The sequence below is a fragment of the Pezoporus occidentalis genome, unplaced genomic scaffold (genome assembly GCF_034315485.1).
Source record: "Pezoporus occidentalis ecotype Australia unplaced genomic scaffold, CSIRO_AGI_Poc_V1 ctg45, whole genome shotgun sequence".
NCBI lineage: Eukaryota > Metazoa > Chordata > Aves > Psittaciformes > Psittacidae > Pezoporus > Pezoporus occidentalis.
The window spans coordinates 7,848,959-7,873,449 of NW_026915780.1; the positions used below are offsets into that span (position 1 = coordinate 7,848,959).

Genomic DNA, 24,491 nt, shown 5'->3' on the forward strand with positions numbered 1-24,491 from the left:
GTCAATAGCTTGCTCTTTGTGTGGAGAGAGATTTCCACTTTCCCAAAACAAACATTTAGTTTTGGACTTAACACAGAGGTATTTGTTTGGTCAGTTTGTAAATACAGCACAGAATTTGGGGGTGTTTTCAGACTACAGCCACCGCTCAGTTAACTTAGTTTCAGCTGAAAGCAGTGGAAAAGGGAAGCTACTACCATTTAAATGCCTTTAAAATGGATTAAAGAAGAGTTAGTATCTGAGTTTCTTACTAGAACAGGGTTTTCTTTAGGAATTTATCCAGAAGTGAATGTTGACAACCTGGGTCAGTCAGTATGCTGCTTGCCGGGAGCTGTGCAGACAGGCTGTGAACCTGTGGGGCTGTCTAGGAGAGCTGTGGAGGGAGCGAGTTCATCAGAAGGTTCTTCTGGCTGTGTTTCATAAGGAAAAGCAATAAATTCAAGAGTTGGTTCACCTGAAATAGAAGAGAAAAAAAAATTAATGTTTGCTGGAATCTGGTTTCCTGTAATGTTCTCTGGCGCACTTGGATTTTTTTACCAGGGATATGTGATGCTTATGAGAGCCTGGAAACACCTTTACAAGCTGGTCATAGAATCACAGAGTGGTTTGGGTTGGAAGGGACCTTAAAGCTCATCCGGTTTCAACCCCCTGCCATGGGCAGGGACACCTTCCACTAGAGCAGCTTGCTCCAAGCCCCTGTGTCCAACCTGGCCTTGAACACTGCCAGGGATGGGGCAGCCACAGCTTCTCTGGGCACCCTGTGCCAGCGCCTCAGCACCCTCACAGGGAAGAGCTTCTGCCTAAGAGCTCATCTCAGTCTCCCCTCTGGCAGGTTAAAGCCATTCCCCTTGTCCTGTCCCTACAGGCCCTTGTCCCAAGCCCCTCTCCAGCTTTCCTGCAGCCCCTTTAGGCACTGGAGCTGCTCTAAGGTCTCCCCTTCAGGAGCCTTCTCTTCTCCGGGCTGACTCAGCCCAGCTCTCTCAGCCTGGCTCCAGAGCAGAGCTGCTCCAGCATTTTTGTGGCCCTCCTATGGTCCTTATAAATGAAGGAGCACCAGGCCTGCACTTTGATTACAGGGCATGGTGGACAGCAGCCTGAGCTGGGGTGTTTGTTGCACATTCCCTTCTTCACTAATCATCTTGCTGCCCTTGTTTTGAACACCCATCTTACTCTGCAGTGCTGCTCTTGCAGAAGTTCCCCTCAGCTGACCATGCCATTTCTCTACCCTGGCCTGTCACAACCTCATGTAAGCCCACACTCAGCCACTGCTCCTGAAACTAACACTTCATCATCTTCTCACTGCTGTTTTCCCCAGCTCTGTGAGACTCCTTTCCCTTACCTCACCACCTCACTCACTGCTTTGCCACAGGCACAAGTGCCCACCCCGACATGGCTCAGCTGTATGTTCCCTTGTAGTACAGACTACTTCTTAGTGTGTGATTCATGGCTTTGAACAACCTGCTCCAGCGGAAGGTGTCCCTGCCCGTGGCAGGGGGTTGGAACTGGTTAAGCTTTAAGGCCCCTTCCAACCCAAACCAGTCTGGGATTCTCCGATTCCTCTTGCGAGCAGCTCACACGCAACAGCCACGTGAACCCAGCGACTGATGCACACGCCAGCAGAGGGGCTGCACTGAGGCTAAGGCTTGGACTGACCTGTAGGGAGCAGGGACCAGGCACTGGAGACCTGAGCTTGCCCAATGTAGGGGTACTCCTTGGCCCAGCTGCAGGCCCCCTGCAGCCACTCCAGGGTGACAACTCCTGATGGGCCAGTGCCACCTCCCATCCATGAGCCACTTAGAGAGCCCTCGACTTCCCAGCTCTCTGGTGTATTCCACGGCTCACAGCGCAGGCAAATGAAGAGCTTGGTATGCAGCTCAGACGCCCTATCTCAATATTTCCCTGCTGTTGATTTAGTTACTGATTTTATTGCTGCCAAGCGATTAACGGCGTGGGGAATTGTTGCTCTTTCATTTTATGAGATATAGGTCTAAATATTTGTCAAACTCAAGCTCTTTTGTTTAGACTATACCATTTGAATAGGGAACACATTACTATGCCTGAGGCAGCTCAGATTTATAGTTCTGTAATTATCTGTCTTGTTTTTTGAGAAGTGCATTCTGTGAAACCACTTTCTTAGCAAAAAGAAGAATTTCTGCTCTTCTGTTTCTTTATCAGGTTATACATGAGCAAGGGGGAGATTTCAGCAACTCAGATTTCAGTACAAATTCTTCTAACATAAAAACTTTGTTCTATAGTGTGCATGTCAAGTACTGCTACCCTGTGTATAGCACATTGAAAATGATGAGAAATAAGAGGGTAAAATGACTTAAATTCTCCTTCATGTGTCTTTTTCTTTGGCACAATGCAATTCCTGCAAACCCTTTCCTTCCTTTCTTCCTCCCCTTGTCTCTGCTTCCCCTTCAGCCTGTATGCCTTTATTCTGCCTTGATTGATACCTGAGCAAGTGAGCAGTGCCTCTAATGAACTGTTAAGCGTTTAACAGGGTAGCTAAGGGTGTAAAAAGAAGATGCAGATGCTGAAACGCAGGCAGATGCGTACGAGTGGCTCAGGCTGAATGTGCATTGCCAGCTTCAGGTTTTCTTGGGTTTTATTTCCTGCTTCCCTATGCAATTGGAGCTTTCCAAACACATTCTGCTGGAAATGTAACGCACAAAGGAGGGTTGTGAAATGAAGTTTTGTTAGCAATATCTGTTTAGGGGCTCCAGGGAGGTGGGGTATTTGGCCTAAAATTCCATTTTGGCAGCTTTTCGGCATGTTACATGCATGGGTTTTGTTTTGTTCCTTTTTGCACTGTGGGCTTCAAGACTCCAACCAATTAATTCTGGAGAAAAGCTTAATGTGGGCTACTCCTCAAGAAGGGGTCTATTTTAACATTCAGTAAACAGATAATCCATTAGGACAACAATATACATTGTGGCAAGTGCTATCCTACGTTTTTTTTTGTCAGCGCTTATTTATAGTCTTTTGATTTCACTTCCCTCCTGTGGTGCAGTTTCAATCATTCTCCCTCCAATCTTTGTTCCCGTATTCATTGCGAGCTGAAAACAAAGTAAGAAAGAAGCTCATACGTAGCGTTCTATTCTCGGCCAGTTCTTCCTCTATAGCAAGAAGGCGGTTGTATTTGGTCACCCTTTCTCCGCGGGCAAGACCTCCCAACTTGATGAACCTGGCACCCAGTCCGACAGCCTTAAATGAGAAAGTGCAGTTTAAAACTACAGTTGGGGAAGGGAAGGCATTCTCCCTGATTAAACATGGTATCCTGCTCCTAATTTAACACTCGCAGCTTTCTACAGATAAAACCCCTCCTCTAAGGAGAAATAAAATCCCTTCGTGAAAGACTGGTCGTATGCAAACAATAATTTTCACTGGCATATGGGATGAAACTGTATTTGCAAATGGAGCTTTGATCCAAAAAGACTCGATATATTGGTGTGAAGGAGTTTTTTGCCTAAAATATTATTACTACTCAGAAATGTTTGAAGTAACTCAGGGTTTTTTATGCAACCGAACAGATCACACACACTTCTGAATATCCTCCCTGCCTTGGCAAATTTCCTGTGTGCTCTCTTTAAACTCAAAGATTAACACTCTGTGGGGGGAGAAAAAAAAAAAGCAACTCTCAAGAAAAAGCCCATTTTGTAAAACGTTGTTTCTTTCTCAGGCAGAAAGAGGCTTTCTCTTTAAAGACCAGTTCATGTTAAAAGCAGTGTTTTGGCAATTCTGCAATTGAACAGCTTTCAATACGTACCAGATCCACAAGGCTATCATCAGAAGATTCTCCATCTGGGCTTCCTAATATGGTAATTTGTCTTTGACCTGCACATAACGGGAGTGGAAAAACTTCATTAGAGTATATTTTACGTATCTGACATAGAAATTGTTTGGACTTTGCATTCTTTTTTATCCTTGGGCTACCAAAACTTAAATGCAAAGAGGAGTAAACCCATGGAAACCCAGCTCACCTAAATGTAAACTCTGTAAGTCTGCTGCATTAACGCTATGGTTTATTTCCAGCGTGGAGAAGGGCATCTCTGACATTCCAACCTGATTCCTGTCTCTCACTGATCTGTGTGGTAATGTATTCTTACAGGCTAGGAGGCTGCTCTGTTCATTTGAAATGTGCTCCTTACAGTAATGATTTTTATTCAGTATAAAAAAGGAGTTTATCATCCTGAGTGAATGAAAGCTTTAAGTTGCTATTTACTTGCTTTGATATAGTGATTCTGGGCTTTTGGAACAAATAGATATATTAAATTTGTCCATCTATTGTATAAAAATGAATAAAGAAAAAGGGATAGAAAGAGAAATCCCTATTGAAACTGCCAAGATCGTAGTACTGTTACCACACAGGCTCAGCAATATGTAGTCAAGAATGTAGTAAACTGCAGTTTTAAACAGTTTGTACTTGTTTGGATTCCTTAATCATTAATACTAGTAGCAGTTAAAATTCAGATTACTCAACTACATCTTTATTTTGTTGAATTCTGATATCTAGTGTATGTCACTTGGCTGCAGTGTCAAAGGGCACCCACACTGAAAACATCACAGTGTATTCATTTACTGTAGTTAGGCACTGAATGCCGGTTTAAGTTCCTGAACAGAGATTTGTGAATCAAAACGTGAATGTTAGTTTCTTCTTTAGTTTCTAAATTAGAAGTGGCACTAACTACATAAAATGATGTAGTATTTCCATGCTATTTATTGTAGCTTTGACAGACAGCCTTCCCCCCCCCCACTCTACTCACCATCTAGAAGTCCAGTAAGTTCTATGAGGTCTGAGACCTTAGTTTGGTTAATATACTTTAGGACAACACCACTGCACGTTGGTACATTTAAGTTTTGGTCAATTTTAAGTTTGGAAATATACGTGGCAGCGTCTTCAGCAATCAGGAAACATTTGGAACCAAGAGCACAGCATATGTTACTCCATTGCTGCCTGTCCTGCACAAAGAATCAGGTAAATAACTGGAGTTTATAAAACTAAACTGAACGAGATAAAGAATAAATTTGGATTTAATCCCAAAGCTACTCTTCATATAAACATATTTTATACTGTATTTTAAATCTGTCCAGCTATGAAAAACATGCTACTGGAATTTTGCTTGAATTTTAAGGTCTTGCTAGAAAACATAAATGCTGATCTGGAATTACTCAAACCTTGCTGCATACAAGTATAGTTTAAAATATTTCCATATAAATTAACTCTAGGAGTTTGCTATTTTGGTTTCCTTCCTGAAATTTATTCCATTTTAATGGAGTATCAAATAATTTTCTACTGTTTTATTCAGAGGACTCATTTTTATGTTAACATTTTAAGTGTCCTAATATTTGTTTGGATATAAAATACTGAAACTGGAGGCAGTCATAGACTCAATGACATGTATAGAGACAGGATGAGCAGAGCTGCAAGGCTAAGCCAGAGAGAACAGCAGACTGCAACGCTCGCTTTCAGCAAAGCTCTGGGGCTTTAGGGGTTTTGTTTCTTGATTTTTAATGCGCTGCCCACATGGTACTGAGATTTAAGGATAAACAAAGGACAAGGATATGTAAATAATTTGAAAGCAGAAATTTATTAATTAATGTAGAGTTATCACATGAAAAACATTACTATTCTACTTAATCATTCTGCCAGTAATAATTCTTTATCTGCAGATCAGACAGACTTCTGTACCTATGTAGCTGCAATCTGTGTAAGGGTCCGTTCGTCTCAGGATTTCAAGCCCACACATAAGTGAAAATGAAGCTTTTGACACCTGAACAAATGTTAAAACTCAAACACTCTGCTGTCTGGCAATGAATTGCTGAACTGGTACCAGAACTAAGCCTCAAGGACTTAATGATCTGTGGCAAAGATGTGGCATGGGCAAACCTTATAGATTTGGGAGTGAGGGGAGGAGCAGGAGAGGCATGTCCCTTAGTAGTATTCTAATCCCAACTGCGCTTCACTATCTGTGAAAGTTCTTCTGCGGATTTGCATATTGTAATTGTTCCTTCATAAGGATTATCATGGAAGTTTGCAGCCCTGGCAGGAGTGGGGAATAAGCTGGTGGTTTGGAACACGGGTAATTCAGAGAGTCAGAGAGAAGCAGTGCAGGAAGACAGGGCTAACTACAGTGAGGTAACAATTAACACAGAGACTTGAAAAATGAACTTCTGAAGTTCCAGTTAAGAATAAACTCAGATGGATTTTGCAGTTCATCTGGTTTAGAATTATTTATTCACTGGGCAGATTCACAAAGACAACCTCACTCTGCTTCCCCTTTAGTCACAGCCTTCATGTTTTGTTCATGAAAACAACAGCTTCATATTTATTTTAAAGAAGATAATGTGTAAAGTTCAACAGCAAGAGCAATTTTTATGAAGTTCTGCATCTGCAGGATCCAGGTCTGCAATTGTGGGTTCTGCTACAATTAAGTCCTGATCTATTGTGTAATGCACGGAAACAATCTTAGCTATGTAGAAATGCTAATAGAGTTATGCAATCTGTTTCTTTCACCCATCTCTAACTCGATAACATGCTTAACAGTATTCTACTTTATTGTTATAATCTATTAGCCACACTAAATTAACTCCTCTAACTTTGATCGCAATAGGAAATACATGAGATCTCACAATCACTTTAATCCCTGTCGCACAATGCTGCCAGTGACAGGCTTGGTCAGGCTTTGGGAATAAATCTCAGTCATGAAGAACAGCAGCAATCTTTTTTTTTTGAGGGATTTTAAGGAATATACAGCTATAATTTTAGCTATAATATAATCAGCAAAATATAACTTGAATTTTATAATTTTATTTTCTAATTTGAATTATGGAAATAATGTAACAAAATGTAAGGAAAATGTAATAAAAATGGCACAATTGTTCAGGGAAAAAAAGGCATTTTCTTATAATTCTTTAAAATGTTTGTACTGACCACCTCCTGTTCATGCCAGGATTATTTTCCATCAGGAATTGTGTCAAAAGTATAGAAAGATTTAGAGTTATTGTCAGTTACAAATACGCAAATGAATTGATAATTTTTCTAGTGATATTTTTATGCTGAATGACTCCAAAAGCAGAAGCTTTGTATTTTCTTTTCTGTAAACATGTGAAAAGTTCAGTGATTTCCCACCAAACAGTATTATCAGCTTCCTAAGGACTGTACTGTGGTATCTTACCTCTTTTCTTAAGGGATCTATTAATGCAATAATAAAAGGGAATTTGTCAGTCAGCTCCACATACATCTTAATCATTTCATCAGGGCTTTTGAATGTTCCAGTGAGTATTTCATGTTTGCCTTTACTCTAGAAAGTAAAGTAAAAACACATAAAACATAAGGAAGGTAATGCTTTAAAAACCAGAGTGCTAATGTAAGCACACAGCTCTTGTGACACCAGTATCCCTATCAATGCAGTGGGTTGTGTGCTCTTCAATAAGCCCCCATTCACTTGTCTGCTTTACTCTGCATGTAAGTGCCCAGCATATTGTTATAGAAAACTCTGCCAGGGGGCTCATGCCAAAATCTCTGAACCATGCCACTGCTAAACCAAAGGAGATCTATTTCAGCATTTTTAGGGAACACTGCCCATTTTACACTGCTTTATGATAGTTATCGATCTTTGACATTTTTATTGAATCTTGCATGAAAAACTTCATTAATCACTTCCCCCCAGAGCTAACTTTGGGTCCTTATTTCATAAAGAAAATATTGCTAGGGGAAAAGAGTGCACCTCCAGTGCTCAAAACGTAGGTGCTGCCTTTCCTTGGCCTTCACCCCTCTCAAAAAGGGCTAGTTTAAAATGAGTGTCATCATTATGGGAGGCACAAACTGCAGGATTATTAAAAGCAGACTGGCAGACAGTGCCAGAATAGCTACTGCTTTAGTGACTTCAGCAGTTCAGTAACAGAAAGTTAGAGAGTAACTGTAACTCACTGGTTAAGATTTTTCTTGTTCTTGTATATGGGATACAGACACCAGACTGTCCGGAAACCAACAACTGCTTTAACAAAAGATATTAGTCACTATAGTACACCCAAATTAACCTCTTTAGATATTAAATGGAATAGAAAGTTTCTCTGCTTAGAGAGAAATCTGATTAATTTTGGAACAAGGGGCAAGAACTTTTAAGACTTCAGCTGCAGATAAATATCAACTAAAAATCAGAATTAAAAGGTTAATGTGGATACACAATGAGATGAATCTTAGTTGGTACAGAATCATACTATGACAGGAAAGTTAAGGTTGTTTGAATTAAACAACAGATGTAGTGTAGTATAATGGAGAAATAAGCATGTAGCGGGGCTAAGGAATTGCAGAAGTACACTTGTGTAAATAATCTCTTGTTCTTCATCCTTGAAAGTAAGGTGGATAGGACAGAATTATTTCATTTATACCTTGTGGTGAAATGAACAAAAAACAACAAACATCAAAACAGGATTTGCTGCTTAATACTTGAATTCAAAATTGTCTAAGATGTGATGCGAGCTGAAGCTGGTTTGTCAAACAGAGCTGGTAAACAGAGGTATTTGCCCATTAAAGAGTTTGCTATATTTGACCCAGGCTGATCTGAAAAATCTGAATGAATAATTAAACAGAGAAAAGGACTAAACCTGGCTGGTGCAGTCCGGCTTATACCATTTCAATGATTAAAGTCAAATCATGAAAGGAACAGAGATTTATGCACGTAGGACAAAGCTATAATGGGGGTCTGCCTTGGTCCAGTGAGCCTTGTTCCATGCCGCCAGTATGCTGGTGCAGCTGGGGAGGAGGAATACATCCATTCTCCCTGCTCCCACCGCACCAGGCTACCAGAAGGATGTCTGCATGTCTCAGCCCTTGCACTCACAAGCCAGTAACACATTTGTTACACTTGTAGGACTGATTTAAATGCAGAGACAATTCTTTTGGTTTGCTTGATTGCTACCTTAAAAAATGGAGTTAGAAGCTTCAAGGTGAGTTTGCAACGTAATGCTAAATAATGTTAACAAATAGCTATATTTCTTTGAAAGAACAACAAAATAGATGCTGAAAATAACTTACATAATCCATTAATTCATGAGCAGCACAATTTATTGCTAAGTACATATCTTTTCCTAACTGCAGGCTTCTATTGTCGCAAGCTGTTTGCATTAGGAGTAGCAGTTGTTCTAGATTATCACATCCTGTTATTGGGCATCCTAAGTGTGATACTCTTTTTGAGGCTTGTTGCTGCAAGTAAAACAAAAATAATCACTTTACGTACACACATGTATATATATTATACTTGTATATATATTTTCACTGTCATTTCAGTCTGCATTCAGTCATCAAAACATAAATCTGTTCTCAGATATTGCATTGGCAACTTTAAGGGCAATTTTCTATGAATTAGCGATGATCAAGTGCTAACGAGTAGAGAGATAACTGTGTTTGGAAATATGTCCAATCACGTAGTTCTTGTACTTACACAGCCAATACTGGCTTACAAAAAGATACTAAACACATTTTTAACAACCACTGAGTTGCTATGGATGCTGTGTAAAAGTTGACAGTACTGTGGACCATCTCTTTGCAACAAAAACATAATCTCTACTTTTAAACAGCTTTTACTCATTTATCCTCAACTACAGCTTTGATATTGCTTCGATGGAGTGTTCGAGAAACACTAGAATCTTCCTGGACTTCTAGAAGGAACAAATTTCATAGAGGGGAAATACCTCAAGCACAGCTGCATAGAGTTGTCTGCCTCAGGAACAGTGTTCCTGGACATGAGCCGCAAGCAGAGTTGTATCAAGAAAATCTTTCATGTGTCCTTCTATTGTGAGGGTTTTTTGTAGGTTTTTCAAACATTGATTTTTGACTTTAAAGCCTGTGAATTTTGGATTATGAAGAGTGACCTTAAGTCGCCCAGAAAGCAGCAGGATATAATCCTAGGTTAGACTGGAAACGACAATTGGAAAGCATCGGTTTTGACAAGAATTAGAGAATGAACTACAGAGGTTAAGTCTGCATTTTCATGTGAGTTTCAAGGTACCCATATGTTCCATTGGTACCCTTAGGTACCCTTGTTCATTCTATTAAAAGCATGATCTTTATAAAACCATTTTTTCTGTCTATACTATAGCACATAGTACTTTCTATCTATACTATAACCTTCTACAACCTAAACAGGTTCTTCTTCACTGTCTACTTTGTAATTTTCCCTTTCCCCCCCCAAAAAAAAAGTTCAAACCAACATGGTGCTTTTATCAGTTTAAAATTCAGTCTCACTTCTGTCGCCTTTAGCTTTCTCCTATTGAAATAAATGGATTTTTTTTTTTTCCAGAGAATCTAATGGATTGTTTCCCTATGCAGATCTTATGGAATCGTTTTAACTTGTGACTTCAGTATATATTGTGATAAGAATGTGGAAATTACCCACTGCTTAATGATGATGAATTCTGTGTTTAAGCAAAAGAATAGGAAAACTTCAGGTCATCCTCTCTTTTGCTCATACTCAACAAGAGCAACAATTCTTACCTGATAATGTTTTAATCGTTTCAGAATGGAGAGCAAAACCCACATGGCGTTTCAATCCCATTAGATGGAAAACTCATCTATAAACTACAGGCTTTGAAGTGATCTGAGTCATATAAAATAATGTCCTGTGCACATTGGGAGTGCTGCCCTTTAGCTCCTGGTTTGTATCTGCCACTATCTATAACCTGAAACAGGAACTGAGAACTTAATGCAGCATGATTAAGAGGGGAGTTATGCTCCCTGAGTCAGGAAACAGCACAATATGCAAATCTTACAGGTTATAGTTTTATGGCCTACACGGTCAAAAAGGCACATTCTCTCCTGGCACTATAGCCCTGAAAAATGCCTGTTTGGATAATTTACCAGGATCTGTATATGAAAAAAAAAAGACCAGATTCCAGAAGAATTTCCCCTTTCTGTTATTGTTCCACAGGAAGGGAAGGTATGGCCAGAAGAATCCAAATTACTATGTAAGATACGAGCATCTGGAACATTTAAAAGTTTTGCCTTGACCTTTCCAAAGCAGTAATGTAGATTAATGCTTCATTTCCTTAGAACATTTTGGTCCCCTGCTGTTATTACTATGCTGAAGGCTTAAAATGAAAGTCTCTTTTCTTACCACAGATTTCTTCCTTGTATTTTGTGCTTTTCCTTCCTTACTGTCTGCTGCTCGAGGACTGGGCTGGTGGTGGTAAAATAAGAAAGAAATCAATTCCATGGAAAAGTCCAAAAAAGTCATACAAATAAAGGGACTGAATTTTGGCCTAAAGAGATTGCAAATATTTGTTAGGATATAGCTTCTGTTTTGTCTTGAATACTATCAGCAGCTATCCACTTTTATTTTGTGGTGGTAACTCATTTCAAATCTCAGAATCATGGAGTACCAGGTTGGAAGGGACCTCAAGGATCATCTGGGCCAACCTTTCTGGGCAAACCTAGACTGGTTGTCCCAACACCCTGTCCAGCTGAATCTAAGAAGTGCCCAATGGTGGGGAATCCACCATTTCCCTGGGGAGATTATTCCAGTGGTTGATTGTTCTCGTTGTGAAAAATTTTCCTCCTGTGTTGAACTTAAATCTCCCTGGGATTCACTGTACCCATGACCCCTTGTCTTTTCCATGTGACCCCTTGTAAAAAGAGAGTCTCCATCTTCTTTGTAGCCACCCTTTCAATACTGAAACATGGTGATAAGGTCTCCCCTAAACCTGTATAGAAATGTTCATTTCTACATGGGCATCACTTCAACCATTGTTTCAAAGATTCTCACCAAGTCTATCAAAAATACAGGGGATCTCAGAAATTATAATGTAGACTCTAACAGCAACAGCACCTTGAATATTATTCACATTGTGTGTAGCTGGGTGTGACTTAGCAAGAACAGAACCATATATTGTATATTCACTGTGATACCATTCACTCCCAGGATACTTTTTCAGGTAACCAGAAGGTCTTACTATGCTTAGAACATTGTTTTATATTATCTTTGTTAATTTAATATCACCAAATGGCCAATGCTTATTCATCTGTCAGAGAAACACATCTTCTAACCTGTGCCATAAGACAAAGCCTGATAACAGGCTAAATGTTCCGTATTTAATCTTAAAAAGAGAATAGAAACAGAAAGACGAAACAAAGTACATCACATTATTATTGCACATTCTTATTGTACCTCTTTGCTTAGCAGATCCAACAGTCTCATAAATTCTTTCTGAATATCCAGAGCTCTTTCTAAGCCCTGAAATTAAACAACAGTAATCTTCAAAAGGAAGATAAATTATTTCCTTTTTAGCAGGTTAAATCAGATGAGAGAGAACACTTATTGTAGATGTAGATCTTAAGTCTTAAAAAAACCCCAAAACTATTATAAGCTTCCTAAATGCAATCCTCCCCACCCAAAAAATGCATCAAGTGTCAAATGAGAAAGGGTTAGTAGCAGTGGCATGAACATGAGTATTTAGTCATGCTGCTCAATGGGACGGCAAGAAAAGTAGTCTCTTCTTCTCCAAAAGAAAGCCTTTCCAAATCTAACATGTAGCGTTACCTCAGTCTGTGTAATATCTGAGGAATGGAAAGTTGATAATCACTTTTCACAATTGTAACTCTATCTAAGACTTCCTAACTGGAAACTGGCAAGATTGAATGTATTTACCTTCAGAACATTCCCAGGAAGCAGGGAAAAAGAAATCGCTGTCTTAATTTTAAAATGGGAATGAGGAACACTCTGATTAAATGAATCCATTGCTTTTAGTGTAAGACCCTTTTTCCCTTTTTGCTAGTAAAAGTTTAATGCTAACTTCATAAATCCCATTTCAGATTTTCTTCAACTGTGCCAGCAAAGGAATACTGAAGAGGGCAGAAGTCAGTCAGAGCTGACAACACACCAACACAGGACGAATGGCTACGGTTTTTGCAATGCAGCAAACAGCTTGCTACTCTCCCATGAGCACTAGGAGGCATTCTGTCTTTGAAAAGTACAGAATTAGCACCCTTATTCAGAGCTCTTGGTGACAATTCTATAAAGTTAAAGGAAAAAGAGAATCGAGCTCAGCAATTTGTTCAGGTCACCAGCATACAAAGTAGAAATCACAGCCCTAACGTAGGCATCTTGTGCAGATACATTCTTTAATGCAACACATGGCTAAACAAAAAGAGAAGGTTGATCCAGGCTGACAGACTGGATCAACCATCCTTCTTGCCCCTTGAATAGTTTTTGTTCTGCTTTGTATTCCCTTCTATCTTCACAATGTCATTTTAAAAGCAATGTATTCCCAAAGATTTTAGGCTCTCCTGTGAATTTAAGAGTTTTGTTGTTTTGTGTGGTCAACTGATACTATTTATAATCTAATAATGTAAAATCACAATCGAAACAAAATTAAAATCCCTGCTTGTGTAACACAATTGCCCTACATCATCTTCAATGCAGTTTTTTTTTTCCTCTAGCACATACATTTTTAAATTGAAATCTTCATGTACCTACTTTTAAGTCTTCATCTATTTACTTCTATTAATGTTCCTAGTATTAGAATTCTGCACTAACATTTGTTCAAAGTTTGGCCTTGCAAGCAAACAAGGAAATGAAAGATTGTAAGGATTATATTGCAAAGTTCCAAGTACTCATGTACATATATAGTTGATATTAAGTCTATAGAATACATACATATGAACATAAATGAAATAGTACCTGTTTGAATGATAAATGAACTGGTGGTATAAGCATAACTTCTTTCACTAATTTCAGTTTTGCAGTTTTTTCACAGTTCAATACAGTAACCATTGGGAGTGGTAGAGTCATTTCTTTAGGTGAATCCTGTAATTGGGGGTACCAATTAATAAAATTGTTAAATGAACATTAAATATTAAAGTAACATATTTAATGTTTATAAAAATGTTAAAAATCAGCTTTACATAAATGTATATAAAATGTAAATATATATAAAATTTATATATTTGAATTATGGCACAGGGTTCAAAGGCTGCTACTGGCAATGGTCTTAAAGGTGTATTCCATGAAGTATATTTAACACCACTGTCACGAGGGACTACTGGCTTCAGAATTCCAGAGTAATTGTGATAACTGGGATAAAATAAATCAATAAAAAGGACAAAAGTCACATGTACCTGATTGTGTTTCAGCAGTGAGATATGTAAGTACAACGGGACACGGTTAATGGTGGCACCAGCCTTAGCTATAGCAAGGGATGTTCCCCCAATGGCTAAGCTGCCACAAAGCACCAATTCAATGGGTTCTGCAGGTGGGATCATTTTCTCTGGAACTGACACCTTCTTTCCTACAAGTCAGAGACTAGTAGTTAATTATTTTCTTGGTTTAAAACATGTGCTTATGTATCACAGTTCTATGTAAATATGCTACTGTCATTTCAGTTCTATCCGATGTATTACAAAAGAATCAGTTGTTTTATATGAAATGACCTTATAAATATGCAAATGTCACCCTGGTTTCAAATATATTTCAAATCCATTTCTTCTGGAGATGTTCAGCCACTGAAATCTGTGGTTTTATTTATCTATGTTCATATCCAGTAATGTTGTATCATTTTTCAGGTTCCTTTCATAACCATGATTTCAGTATTCTTTATCCTTCTCCTTCATATGCTCAGCTTTTGCAAAACCAGCAAATGACATAATAACCTCATTTTTGGGAGTTCCCATACTTGAGTTCTTCTAATAATGTATGTGAAACAAATTTAGTCCTGTTATAGTTGAGTCTTCCAATGAGAAAACAAGTCTACATTTTCAAAAGGAATTATTTCCTTCTCATAGAGTAACTGCTGCCAAAATGCTTGAAACCTAGCAGTCTCCACTACCATGTTTATTGCCTACAGCGCTTACAGGAACTTTTACAGTAAAAACTTATGTAAACCCACAGTAAGTACTCTGATTCCCAACACTTTTGCACTGGGGACTTTTTTGTCAACCTGACCAACTACTTTGGCTCCTAACAGGAGTGCAGAACAAGTTTTTATTTCAATAAAGGATAAATACAACAGGATACAGCTGGTATTTTATGATAAAATGTTCTTAATGGGACCTTAATTGGGATATGCAGAGCAGATAATACATCATTTTCATCTTATAAACAGACTCTATACTTCTTGCATTGAGGATGAAAAGCTACATACATAGACACTACTAATCCAGTACTGAGCGACTTTGACAAAGCACAGTGTTTCGCAGAGATCCTTCACACTACACTACTTTGTAACGTGCATAAATTACACCATAGATGCTCTGAAAGCACCTGCTACTGGAAGTCACCATCTGTTAGTGGTCTGGAACAACAAGTAGCTTTATAATCATTGGCTGTTAATAGTAGGCGTTGATTATAACAATAATATTACAGTCAATGTCACAATCAAGTATAAAGAAAACACAGTGATAACAAGTAATATATATGTCAGCAGAAGCTTGGCTAAAAGTATAAGATACAACATAATGATATCTGGATGGTCCTGACAGCTGCAGATTGCCCATGGCAGGGGGGTTGGAACTAGATTATCTTAAAGGCCTTTCCAGCCCTAACTATTGTATGATTCTATGATTCTATTTCAGCTCAAAGGTGAATTTACTGTGTGCATACCTAACATATTAATTGGGAGGTTTTACTAATAGTATATGAGAGTGGAAACTAAACTGATAAGAAATAATAATTTGCCAAAATTTTCTGCCCTTCCAATAAATGATATTTTTTTTTTTTTTATGAGGGTGATGCATATATGGAGATAACATATGGTGCTTTTTCCCTCTGGGATTTTAATTTGGGCCACTATACTTCCCCTCTTTCCCTCCTCTCACACCATTTTTTCCTTTAGTAGGATTGTTTACTGCTTTTTACTATGTCCTGCCCATCAATCCCATCTCATGCCCTTCCTTCTTTCTCTTTTGCTTTTCACCTTTTCTTGGTGTTAGCAAGAAACTTCCCTTCCTCCCTCTTTCCATTCTTTTCAACTTCTATCTTAATTCCCTGTTCAGTGCTGTGATTCCCTTTTCTTTTCTTTCCTTATCATTTTCATTATTCATTTACATCCTCCTCCATTCTTATTCCTTACTCTGAAGATTAATAACCTCCTGTCTAAGCCAACTGTAAAACAAAGGCAGAAATGCATGTGAATGATGAGAAAACTGTATTTTCCCCCCTCTCATTTCTGCAGTAGAAACTGCAGAAATGCTGTGATCAGGAAGATTTAGGAGAGTAACCATTGACCGTGAGACATCATGTCATGTGTCCACAGAATAATTCAGAAAATATTTTAGCACCCTTATCAACATCTGTATTGCAGAGAACATTACAATGAAGTAAAATAAAACCTTGTTTTGCTGCTTTTTTTCCCCCAGGTAGTGCTGTTGCTGGTGGAACGCATGAAGGGGACTCTTCGCCTTTTTCCTTTTCTTCTCGCTTTCGAATTTCTTCTTTTTCCTCTACCTTTTTTGTAAAGTATTCACTGAGGGAAGAGACATAAAGATTATTGTCTCTATTAAAAATATTATATTCTAATATTTATTTTGTTAATATTAGCAATATAACATCATATTTACAATATTAATAAAATATTGTTAGATATGTGACAAGCAGACACAGGATACATGCCAAAGAACATGCTAAGAGGTGGATTACAGGCATCTACTTGAGCTTCTGCCATAGGCTCATTGTGTGAAGCTACAGAAGTCAATAAATGACATTTTTTTTTAGGTAGTCTTCTGCAGCTTTGATTAAACAAAAAGAAACACAAGCAAGTATAATAAACCTTAAAGTGTGCTTTTCAAATCACAGTGGTTGGAAAGTCAGCTTTGAGCAGACAATTTTGGCATGAAGGATGTATTTGCTTTTTGTATTAACAGGTCCTGTCATAACTTCATGACATACAGCAGCCTGGCCTAGGTTGCTAATCCAATAGATCAGCTCTATACTGGTTATCTAAGCAGCTCCAAGCTCAGAAGCGGCAGAATTTCAATTACATGCCCAAAGTCATGGGTCACACTCGCCCAATTCAGGCAAAGGAAATATATAAGATATATAAAGTAGTGTAAACAAGGCATTAAAATCTTATTTAGACTCACTTCATTTGGAAGAATTTCTTCCCAGTGGAGTCCTTACTCCCTTCATCAAGGTTTCCCCAAAGCTAATCCACATGGAAGGCAATTAGGTCTGTTTGCTTGAGACTGTGTTAAGTGTGGCAGCCCAATCGTTACCCTTAAGGCTGTGTCATCTCCCTCAGTGATATAGCTGAAAGACACTTCTGACTACAACAAAGGATGTTATTACTGCTTCCAGGGTGAAGCAAGCCACTAATGTTGCGTGGTAGCTCCTGTAATGTTACTGTGAAAACACATTCAGATATATCTGTGATAATTTTACCTTACCTCTTTTGGTTTTGACTTATAAAATCCAAACATATTTCTTTAGATGGAAAAACATGGCCATTGTATTTCACTTTGGGATGCTCCCAAGAAGAAATGCTTGTATGAAAAAAGTTAATATGGATGTTTACCACAGAAACTATATTTCCAAAGAAAATAATTGCCTCAACTAAGAAGCCTTTTGGAGTAGCTTGCACATAAGGAAGACTCCACCAGAACTTGAAAACTTTATATATATATGTTTTCTGTGGATTACCTCAATGCAGAAGGCACACACAGAGGCCTTTTTTATCACTGTTATTCTGCAGTGCAATGAACAGAAGGAGAGTAGCAGTCTGAAGAAACATTCCCACTGAATTAAACTGGCACTGAATGAGTTTCATAAATGGAAACTTTGACTCATGAACATGTCCAAGCATTTTTTTCTTAAGGACTCTTTATTTTTGTATCCCGTGTATGAAACCTTGTAAAAACCAGCATGATTTTCATATCATAATTGTGAAAAAAGCAGGAAATAATGTGGTGCATGTACCTGAGACATCGTGTTCTATAAATATTTTAAAAACAGTAGAAAACATTTAATATTTTATATGTTTTTAATTTACAATATAAATTAATGGTGTATATTTCAAATGCAATAATTTGCATAATAAGCAAGACCTACCCAAGCATCTTATCAACTCCACCCTGGTCAGTAGGCTTCACGTCTCTTAACATTGTGCTCAGCGATTCATTGACCCATTCCACGGCAGTGTTAACAGAGTTATTCCTTTCTTTCTCATCAGCTTCAATTGTTTCAGGTAAAGCATTTACAAGTGTTTGGAAATGCGAAGACATGACAACAGAGCAAATCTTCTGCAAAATAAAAACGTTAAAAGGTTTAAACCGCTATTCGATTTAATAAAACACTATTTATTGATTTCTCGCTTGGAAATGGCATTTGAAAGACTAAGAAGTATTTGTCCTTATCAACTCTATAAGGACTTTTCTCCAAGTTTACTGTTTGCTTCGCTTTTTCATCCATCCCTTTCTTCCTTATCTCTGGTAATCACAGATGTTATTCAAGTTTCTTACCTCAATTACAGCTACTTAGGTAAAAACCTCTTGACAGAGCTGGTTTACACATACATTTTGTTACCAGAATAGAATGAAGTTATTTTAAAGACTATACAGTCATTAGAATGTTTAATTGCAGTTGTTGGTAGCCTGTTGTACCACGATTCGTCAGCTTTCATGCTTGATGACATCCCTCATGATAAATTACATTTTGTCTTACTTAAGTAATTTAAACTTACCTTTCTGTACTGCTGAAGAATGATACTTAAAAGAGAATTTGCTTAATGAAGAAACCATTTACAAATATCACAGTGCTGCCTGCATTAACAGTATTACCTTTGCATAGTGTGAATAGCTAAGAAATGCTATTTAATTCAAGAATGAGGTGAACCCTAGTTTAGCTGAGAGAAAGCAGAAATAATTACTCCAGAACAGCTAGAGTTGCAAACACAATATCTTGAGTATTTGTGGTTGGGGAAGAGATAGCAATGCACCATCAATTTTGCACTGCAGGTGCTAGATGATCATGTTTGACTTAACTATCACCCACATCAGCCTATTAGCTCAGTGTAAAAACCTGCCTTCACCTATACTGTGTTTTTCACCTGTACGTATTTTTCTTTAGGATGTGAGTAGAAGAGTACCTCTCCTTGATTCCTTACTAAAATAAATCAACCAGGAAGAAGCAGCTCATACCCTCTCATAGTTTCTAACTGTACAGTGTGTTTCCACTTCCAGTGTTGGCTGACCAACTCCATCAAGAACTTTTCTTCCAACTAATCTGGATATTACTGGAACTTTTGAAAATTTAGATAAGTAGTTAGCCTTAAATGAAAGAGAAAGAACTTTGTTAAAAGTCAATTTCTACGCAAAGAGGGGTTTATTACAATAAGTATTTTCAATCAAATCCACCATTGAGCAAATTCATTTATATGTTGCAGTATTCAAAATATTTGTTACTGAACATGTACTTCTGTAGTATACCCTTGAGAATGAGATTTCAGGGAACAGATCCAACTCATACCTAAGTGTGGAAGTCCAAAGCTGCATCCAGGTTAGATGAACACGTGTTTTATTTAGCAAAGTTAGCAGTGAGCATCCAAATCTCCTTTACTCTCCTAAAAACCAGGCATTTGTCCAAAGCTTACTTGGCTTTACAGAGAAAACCAAAATTAGTCATCGTGCTACTCATTAAACTGATTTCTATTAGAATTCACATAGCCTCCACCTCCCCTGTGCAGTGAGGTGCTCTAAAATAATGGGTTTGTTTGTGGATAAGATCTTGAAAGAATACATGTCTCTTCTCTCTCATAAGGAAAGAAAAAAATCCTGGCCAAGAGTAACTCTTTAAAATCTGTAAAGAATGCTACTAGATCCTAATGGCATATTAAAATTCTTGTGGCATGCTTTTATTTATTAACATCTATTAACCGGTAGTTATTAAGATTTAATATTACATTTTTTCCCCTAACAATAAAACTAGAACCAATCTTTAACCCAAATCCTCCTGCTTAGAAAAAGTTCTCATGTGAAATTCTATGCATAAAATTGTGTACATGCTGCACACAGGGAAAACAATAAGTATATTTCGAATATACCTCTTGCTTATAGGAAGTACATAATGTCCCAGATATCTAATAATGTTTCAAGGTTGCTTCATCAAATACATATGTACATGAGAACATACATTCTTATGTTCATGTGTCTCAACACTCAACTAATATTAAAGATCTTCATAGCAGACAATCTGGAAGAGAAGCTTGTCAGGAAGCTTCTCAATAACAATGATAACTACTTCTTTTGTAGCTTCCTCTCTTACAGAACATACTTGGTGTAAGGTTATTTATCACCATGACCAGCTCTCCTAATTAGAAGTGAGCTAACAAGGCCAGCATGATTTTAAGGAGCTGTGGTTATGCTGCACTTACCAGCAAGACTCAAGACAATGGATATAGCTAAGGGTCACTACTCCATAGGAAATCTGGGATTTTAGGTTAGGACACTTTGAGATCTATGAGAAAGATGGAAACCTAGACTTCTGGCAGGCAGAGCTGTCTTGCATCTTCCAACATGGTCTTTAATGGGCCTTTTGAACAGTCATCATCCAACTATGTGAATTTATTCAGGGCTCTGCCGGTATTTAATAAACACTGATGTTGCTTTAACAAAAGGATTAAGTTGCTCCCTGAGGTTTATTACATACTTCCTTACTAGTTTCATTCTTTAGTCTGGTATCAGAGACAGTCACCAAACCTTGAATATACCAAATGGGAAAACCAGGAAACACTTGCAGCTACATAGAAGAAGGACATGCCAAACACCAAGCAAAGGTGTTAGCAGTTCTAGTCCCTTCCACTAGTGATAGCAAAACTCTTGGAGATGGGAAATGGTGGAAGATGCAACGAAATATTTCACTTCCACAGCCACTTTCACGTCAGAGAACATACCAGAATTTATTTTTTCAAGAGTTTCTCACTATTGCAGTGATGGTAATTCCAGTATCACCACTAACAAACGTTTCATTAGAACGTCTGTCTACAGTATTTTGCCAACTGGGAACAATAAAATTGGTCTGATTCTTGACACTTCCACTGAGACCCATTTGCTTCTCAGGAGCAGCTGCAGTATGGATAGCACCCTGTCTCCTATTGTCACTGGTCCCTCACAGTGCCATGCTAGGCAACACCTTTGTTAGGGACATCCATCTGTGCCCTCCTAAGCCTACACAGAGTCATAGAATGGTTTGGATTGGAAGGGACCTTACTTCGGTTTTGTGTTGACACACAAAACCAGCACAGGACAAAAGCCCCACTGCTGTGGAAATGTATTTGGCCCAGTATCAGAGTGCCACCGGTCACAAAGGTAAAAACACTGCAAACCTTGTGTGAGTCAAAGCCCATCTAAGGTCAGACACAGCTTGGAGAAAGCTGCTCTAGTGGAAGGTGTCCCTGCCCATGGCAGGGGGTTGGAACTGGATGAGCCATAAGGTCCCTCTAACTCAAACCATTCTGTGATTCTATGAGTCGGAGACGCTGAACACCTCTCATCAACATGTTGGTTGACTAAACCCAAGGAGCAGGCAGCATCCCTTTTGCCTGCGGGCAAGTACAGAGCCCGGCACCTCGCCGGGCACTGGGAGGGAGCCGCGGGGAAGCCTGGTACGGCGGGCATCGGGGGGACCTCCCCTCCGCTCCTCGCCCCTGTAGCGAGTACAGGAAGGAAATTGACCATCCTGCCCGCCGAGGAAAGCAACCCCCGGGCCCTGCAGCCCCTCAGCCCGGCGCGGGAGGAGGGAGGCTCTGCGGGGTTTCCGTCAAGGCTGCGCGCTGCTTCCCCTCCCCGCTCTACCAGCTCCCCGTAGAGATCCCCGGGGCGCTGGGGGAAGAGCGTGTTGAGCGCGTCCTCCATCCGCTGCGGCACTCCGTGGCTCCGGTAGTACTCCGCCGCCTCCATCCGCAACGCCCGCAGCCTCTGCCCCGCCTCGGCCTCCATGGCGCGGCTGTGGCGGTGCAGGCCGGGCTGGCTGCTAGGCGACGGCTGCCCCAGCTCTCGCGAGAGCGGCGCGCCGGTACCGCCACCCCTTCCTGAGGTACCGGGGTCTCCTCACGGTGCTGCTGAGGGGGTGAATGTCGGTAAACGGGGGTTTGCTGCCGCGGAGCCGCTGATGAACCCCCTGCCCGTGCTGGGCTGCTGGGCTGGGTGCTGCAGAGCCGGGCGGTGGGGTGGGGTGGTTTCCTTAATACCGCGCGTGTCGGCGCTTCCCTCAGGCTGGCTGTGGCGATCCAAGTCAGAATGCCGGGAGCAGGTACTCTTTAGGTTTAAAAGTCTCCGAGCAACAAAACGGTGTGAAATTATCATCCTGACAGAGAGACAGATTATGGTTTGTGAAATGTCTAGTGAGGAGAACGTCGCAAAATGCCCCGGTAACTCCTGTGTTTAAAAGCCCTTTACTTTCAATGAAAAGAAACGTTTCACAACCTAAATGATCATTTTTAGTCTGCAATTTCCTACGAAAAAAACTTTCACTTTGTTACACTGTTAGTTGGTAATTTTGTTGAAGTAACTGAAAATGGAGATACTTAAAAAGCTGTTAGCTGCACACTTCCTCAGCTCTAAAATCAATATGTGTAGACCTTTGCTCACTGTGTGTGCGCTTCTCTGGGTGGGGTGATAATGAAGAAAAATCCCTACTGAATCGTTTTCTTTTCCTTTCACATCCTTCAGAAATAATATGGTGCCTCTCCAGAGAGTTAAACCCTCTTTTCTTTCAAGCTGTTTCCTCAGAGTAAGTTTCTAAACTGACACTACCTGTTCCTTGAGGAGAGCAGGCAGCGAATACCTCATTAGGCTTCTCTCCTTCACGTTAGCACGATGGGCGGCTGCTCCTTTGGGTACGTTACTGTGGACTAGTTCCAGATCTGCATCACGTCTGTGTGCTTGGCCAGGAAAGCTCCAGTTTAATTAAGTATGCTTGGAAGAAGACTCGTGGAGGTAACTGGTGTCGTGCTCTGAGAGCATCCTCAGCATGCTAGATAATGCAAGCCAATGCGAGAGCTGTGCCTTCTGATACATTTCAAGTGCCTCTAGATCAGTTTCCCACCTTCTGCCTTTTAAAGGGCTCTAAATAAAATGCATCATAGAGAAACAGCTTCGACGGTATTGATTAACCATCTGGGAAAAAAAAAAACAACAACTTGTCAGCTTTACCTTTAGGACGGCAGTGACCTGAAGCAGATTGATACTCGGTTTATTTAGTAACCTTGCACTCTGTTTTTTTAATAAACCATTTGAAATACTAGTAAGGATTCCCCTCAAATATTTATCACTTTTGGTACGTGATCAAGTGAATGTTAAATGAATTCTCTGTGTGGCTGTGTAATTTCCATTAACAGTAATAGTAATTGTAAGCATGTAGAAAGAGGATGGCTTATCCTGTGATCCTACCTATTATGCAGTAGTTAACTGATTAAGGTTAGGATGCTGCAAGCCACTTCATACCATCAGTGAACTCTCTGCAACCCCATTATCTTCATTAGGCCTGTGTGGGTGTAATTAATTGGTGTTTAGTTAACAGTTGTGTTGAATGAAAAGAATTTAGTTCTATTTCTCTTAGTTTTATTGGCCCTGTGGTGTTAACAGGCTAAAGTGTAATTTAAAAACTCTCTAATCAAAGTATGTATTGCAAGCCCCAGGGAAAAACCCAGTGAGGAAAAGCTGTGACTAGTGTGGCTCTGGCTTTTGAGAAGTGATCAGGTAAAAATGATGCCCTACAGTAGTTCTTGTTTTTAAACACTAAAGATGCTTTACTTATATAAACACGTGCATTTAAAACATACAAACCCAGTTGTACAAGCTGGCAATCATCACTTTCCTACTTTCCTACTTTTCCACACTGCATTTTGATGTCTTCAATAGATTTTCTCCCAGAATCTTTGAGATCATATAGTATTTTGGGTGGATAAAGAAATGAGTCTTGTGTTTCTTTGGCAAATAGCTGTACGTATCACCTCTTGCCTTTACTATAGCTAGTGCCAGGAAATAAATTACGATAAACTGTTCCTAATTTATGAAATTGTATTGTGTACCTTCCTTTTTTTGCAAGACTCATTGCATCTCACTTGAGTGTTTATATGTGATGTTAATCTGGGGCGCTCTAAAAGCAAGTATAACTTGGCGTGCTTGAGCGTCGTGTAAAGGATTTGCTTTCTGGTGTTCTAAAATGTTGTTTTAAAGATATAAACTCGACCCTTAAATCAATTAAGATCATGGTCTCATTGCCACCTGGGTTCTTGTGGGATTCCACAGGAGAGTAATGTGTGCTCATTCCACTGACAGGGTCTTCAAGAAGCCATGTCTGAGTACATAAAACCTGCATGACATTTCCAATAAAATCAGGATTGCCATTTTAGCTCGGTGATACAAACAATCTTGTACAGCTATCTTACTGGTTTTGAGGCATTTGAATTTCTTAAATAAAAGGTTTGGTTTTTTTTTTTCCCCCTTTTTGCACCTATAATGCTTCTGTAAGCGTTTCTTTTCATTCTTAATATTCTGTATTCTATGA

General features: G+C 39.3%; 1 protein-coding gene and 1 long non-coding RNA gene across 3 annotated transcripts; one reads left to right on the forward strand and one right to left on the reverse strand.

The window, feature by feature from the left end:
• Window positions 1-236: 236 nt before the first annotated feature.
• ENO4 (enolase 4) lies at window positions 237-21,919 on the reverse strand. 2 transcript variants are annotated; one of them, XM_062635353.1, is made up of 14 exons: window positions 21,776-21,919; window positions 19,124-19,252; window positions 18,036-18,226; window positions 16,322-16,455; window positions 14,114-14,283; window positions 13,677-13,802; window positions 12,165-12,230; window positions 11,115-11,177; window positions 9,038-9,205; window positions 7,176-7,301; window positions 4,764-4,959; window positions 3,767-3,834; window positions 3,087-3,204; window positions 237-451 (listed from the first exon to the last, which is right to left on the reverse strand). In XM_062635353.1, exons 1-14 carry the CDS (start codon window positions 21,917-21,919, stop codon window positions 303-305), a joined length of 1,848 nt encoding a protein of 615 aa, XP_062491337.1. In that variant the 3' UTR covers window positions 237-302. The 2 variants fall into 2 exon arrangements, with proteins under 2 accessions (XP_062491337.1, XP_062491338.1); XM_062635354.1 differs by lacking the exon at window positions 3,087-3,204.
• On the forward strand, window positions 4,834-19,130 carry LOC134172303 (uncharacterized). Its single transcript, XR_009967894.1, has 3 exons — window positions 4,834-4,975; window positions 12,809-12,966; window positions 19,053-19,130. It is a non-coding gene; the product is annotated as an uncharacterized LOC134172303 (long non-coding RNA).
• Window positions 21,920-24,491: the final 2,572 nt, after the last annotated feature.

What these genes read in the sequence shown, in the direction of transcription:
- ENO4 (XM_062635353.1), bottom strand. Translation starts at nt 21,919, where the DNA reads ATGGAGGCCGAGGCGGGGCAGAGGCTGCGGGCGTTGCGGATGGAGGCG. An exon ending in CAGTTAGAAACTATGAGAGG is followed by an intron (nt 18,227 to 19,123) that starts GTATGAGCTGCT and finishes TTTATTTTGCAG; the next exon opens with AAGATTTGCTCTGTTGTCAT. An exon ending in ATACAAGGAAGAAATCTGTG is followed by an intron (nt 9,206 to 11,114) that starts GTAAGAAAAGAG and finishes TTTTACTTGCAG; the next exon opens with CAACAAGCCTCAAAAAGAGT.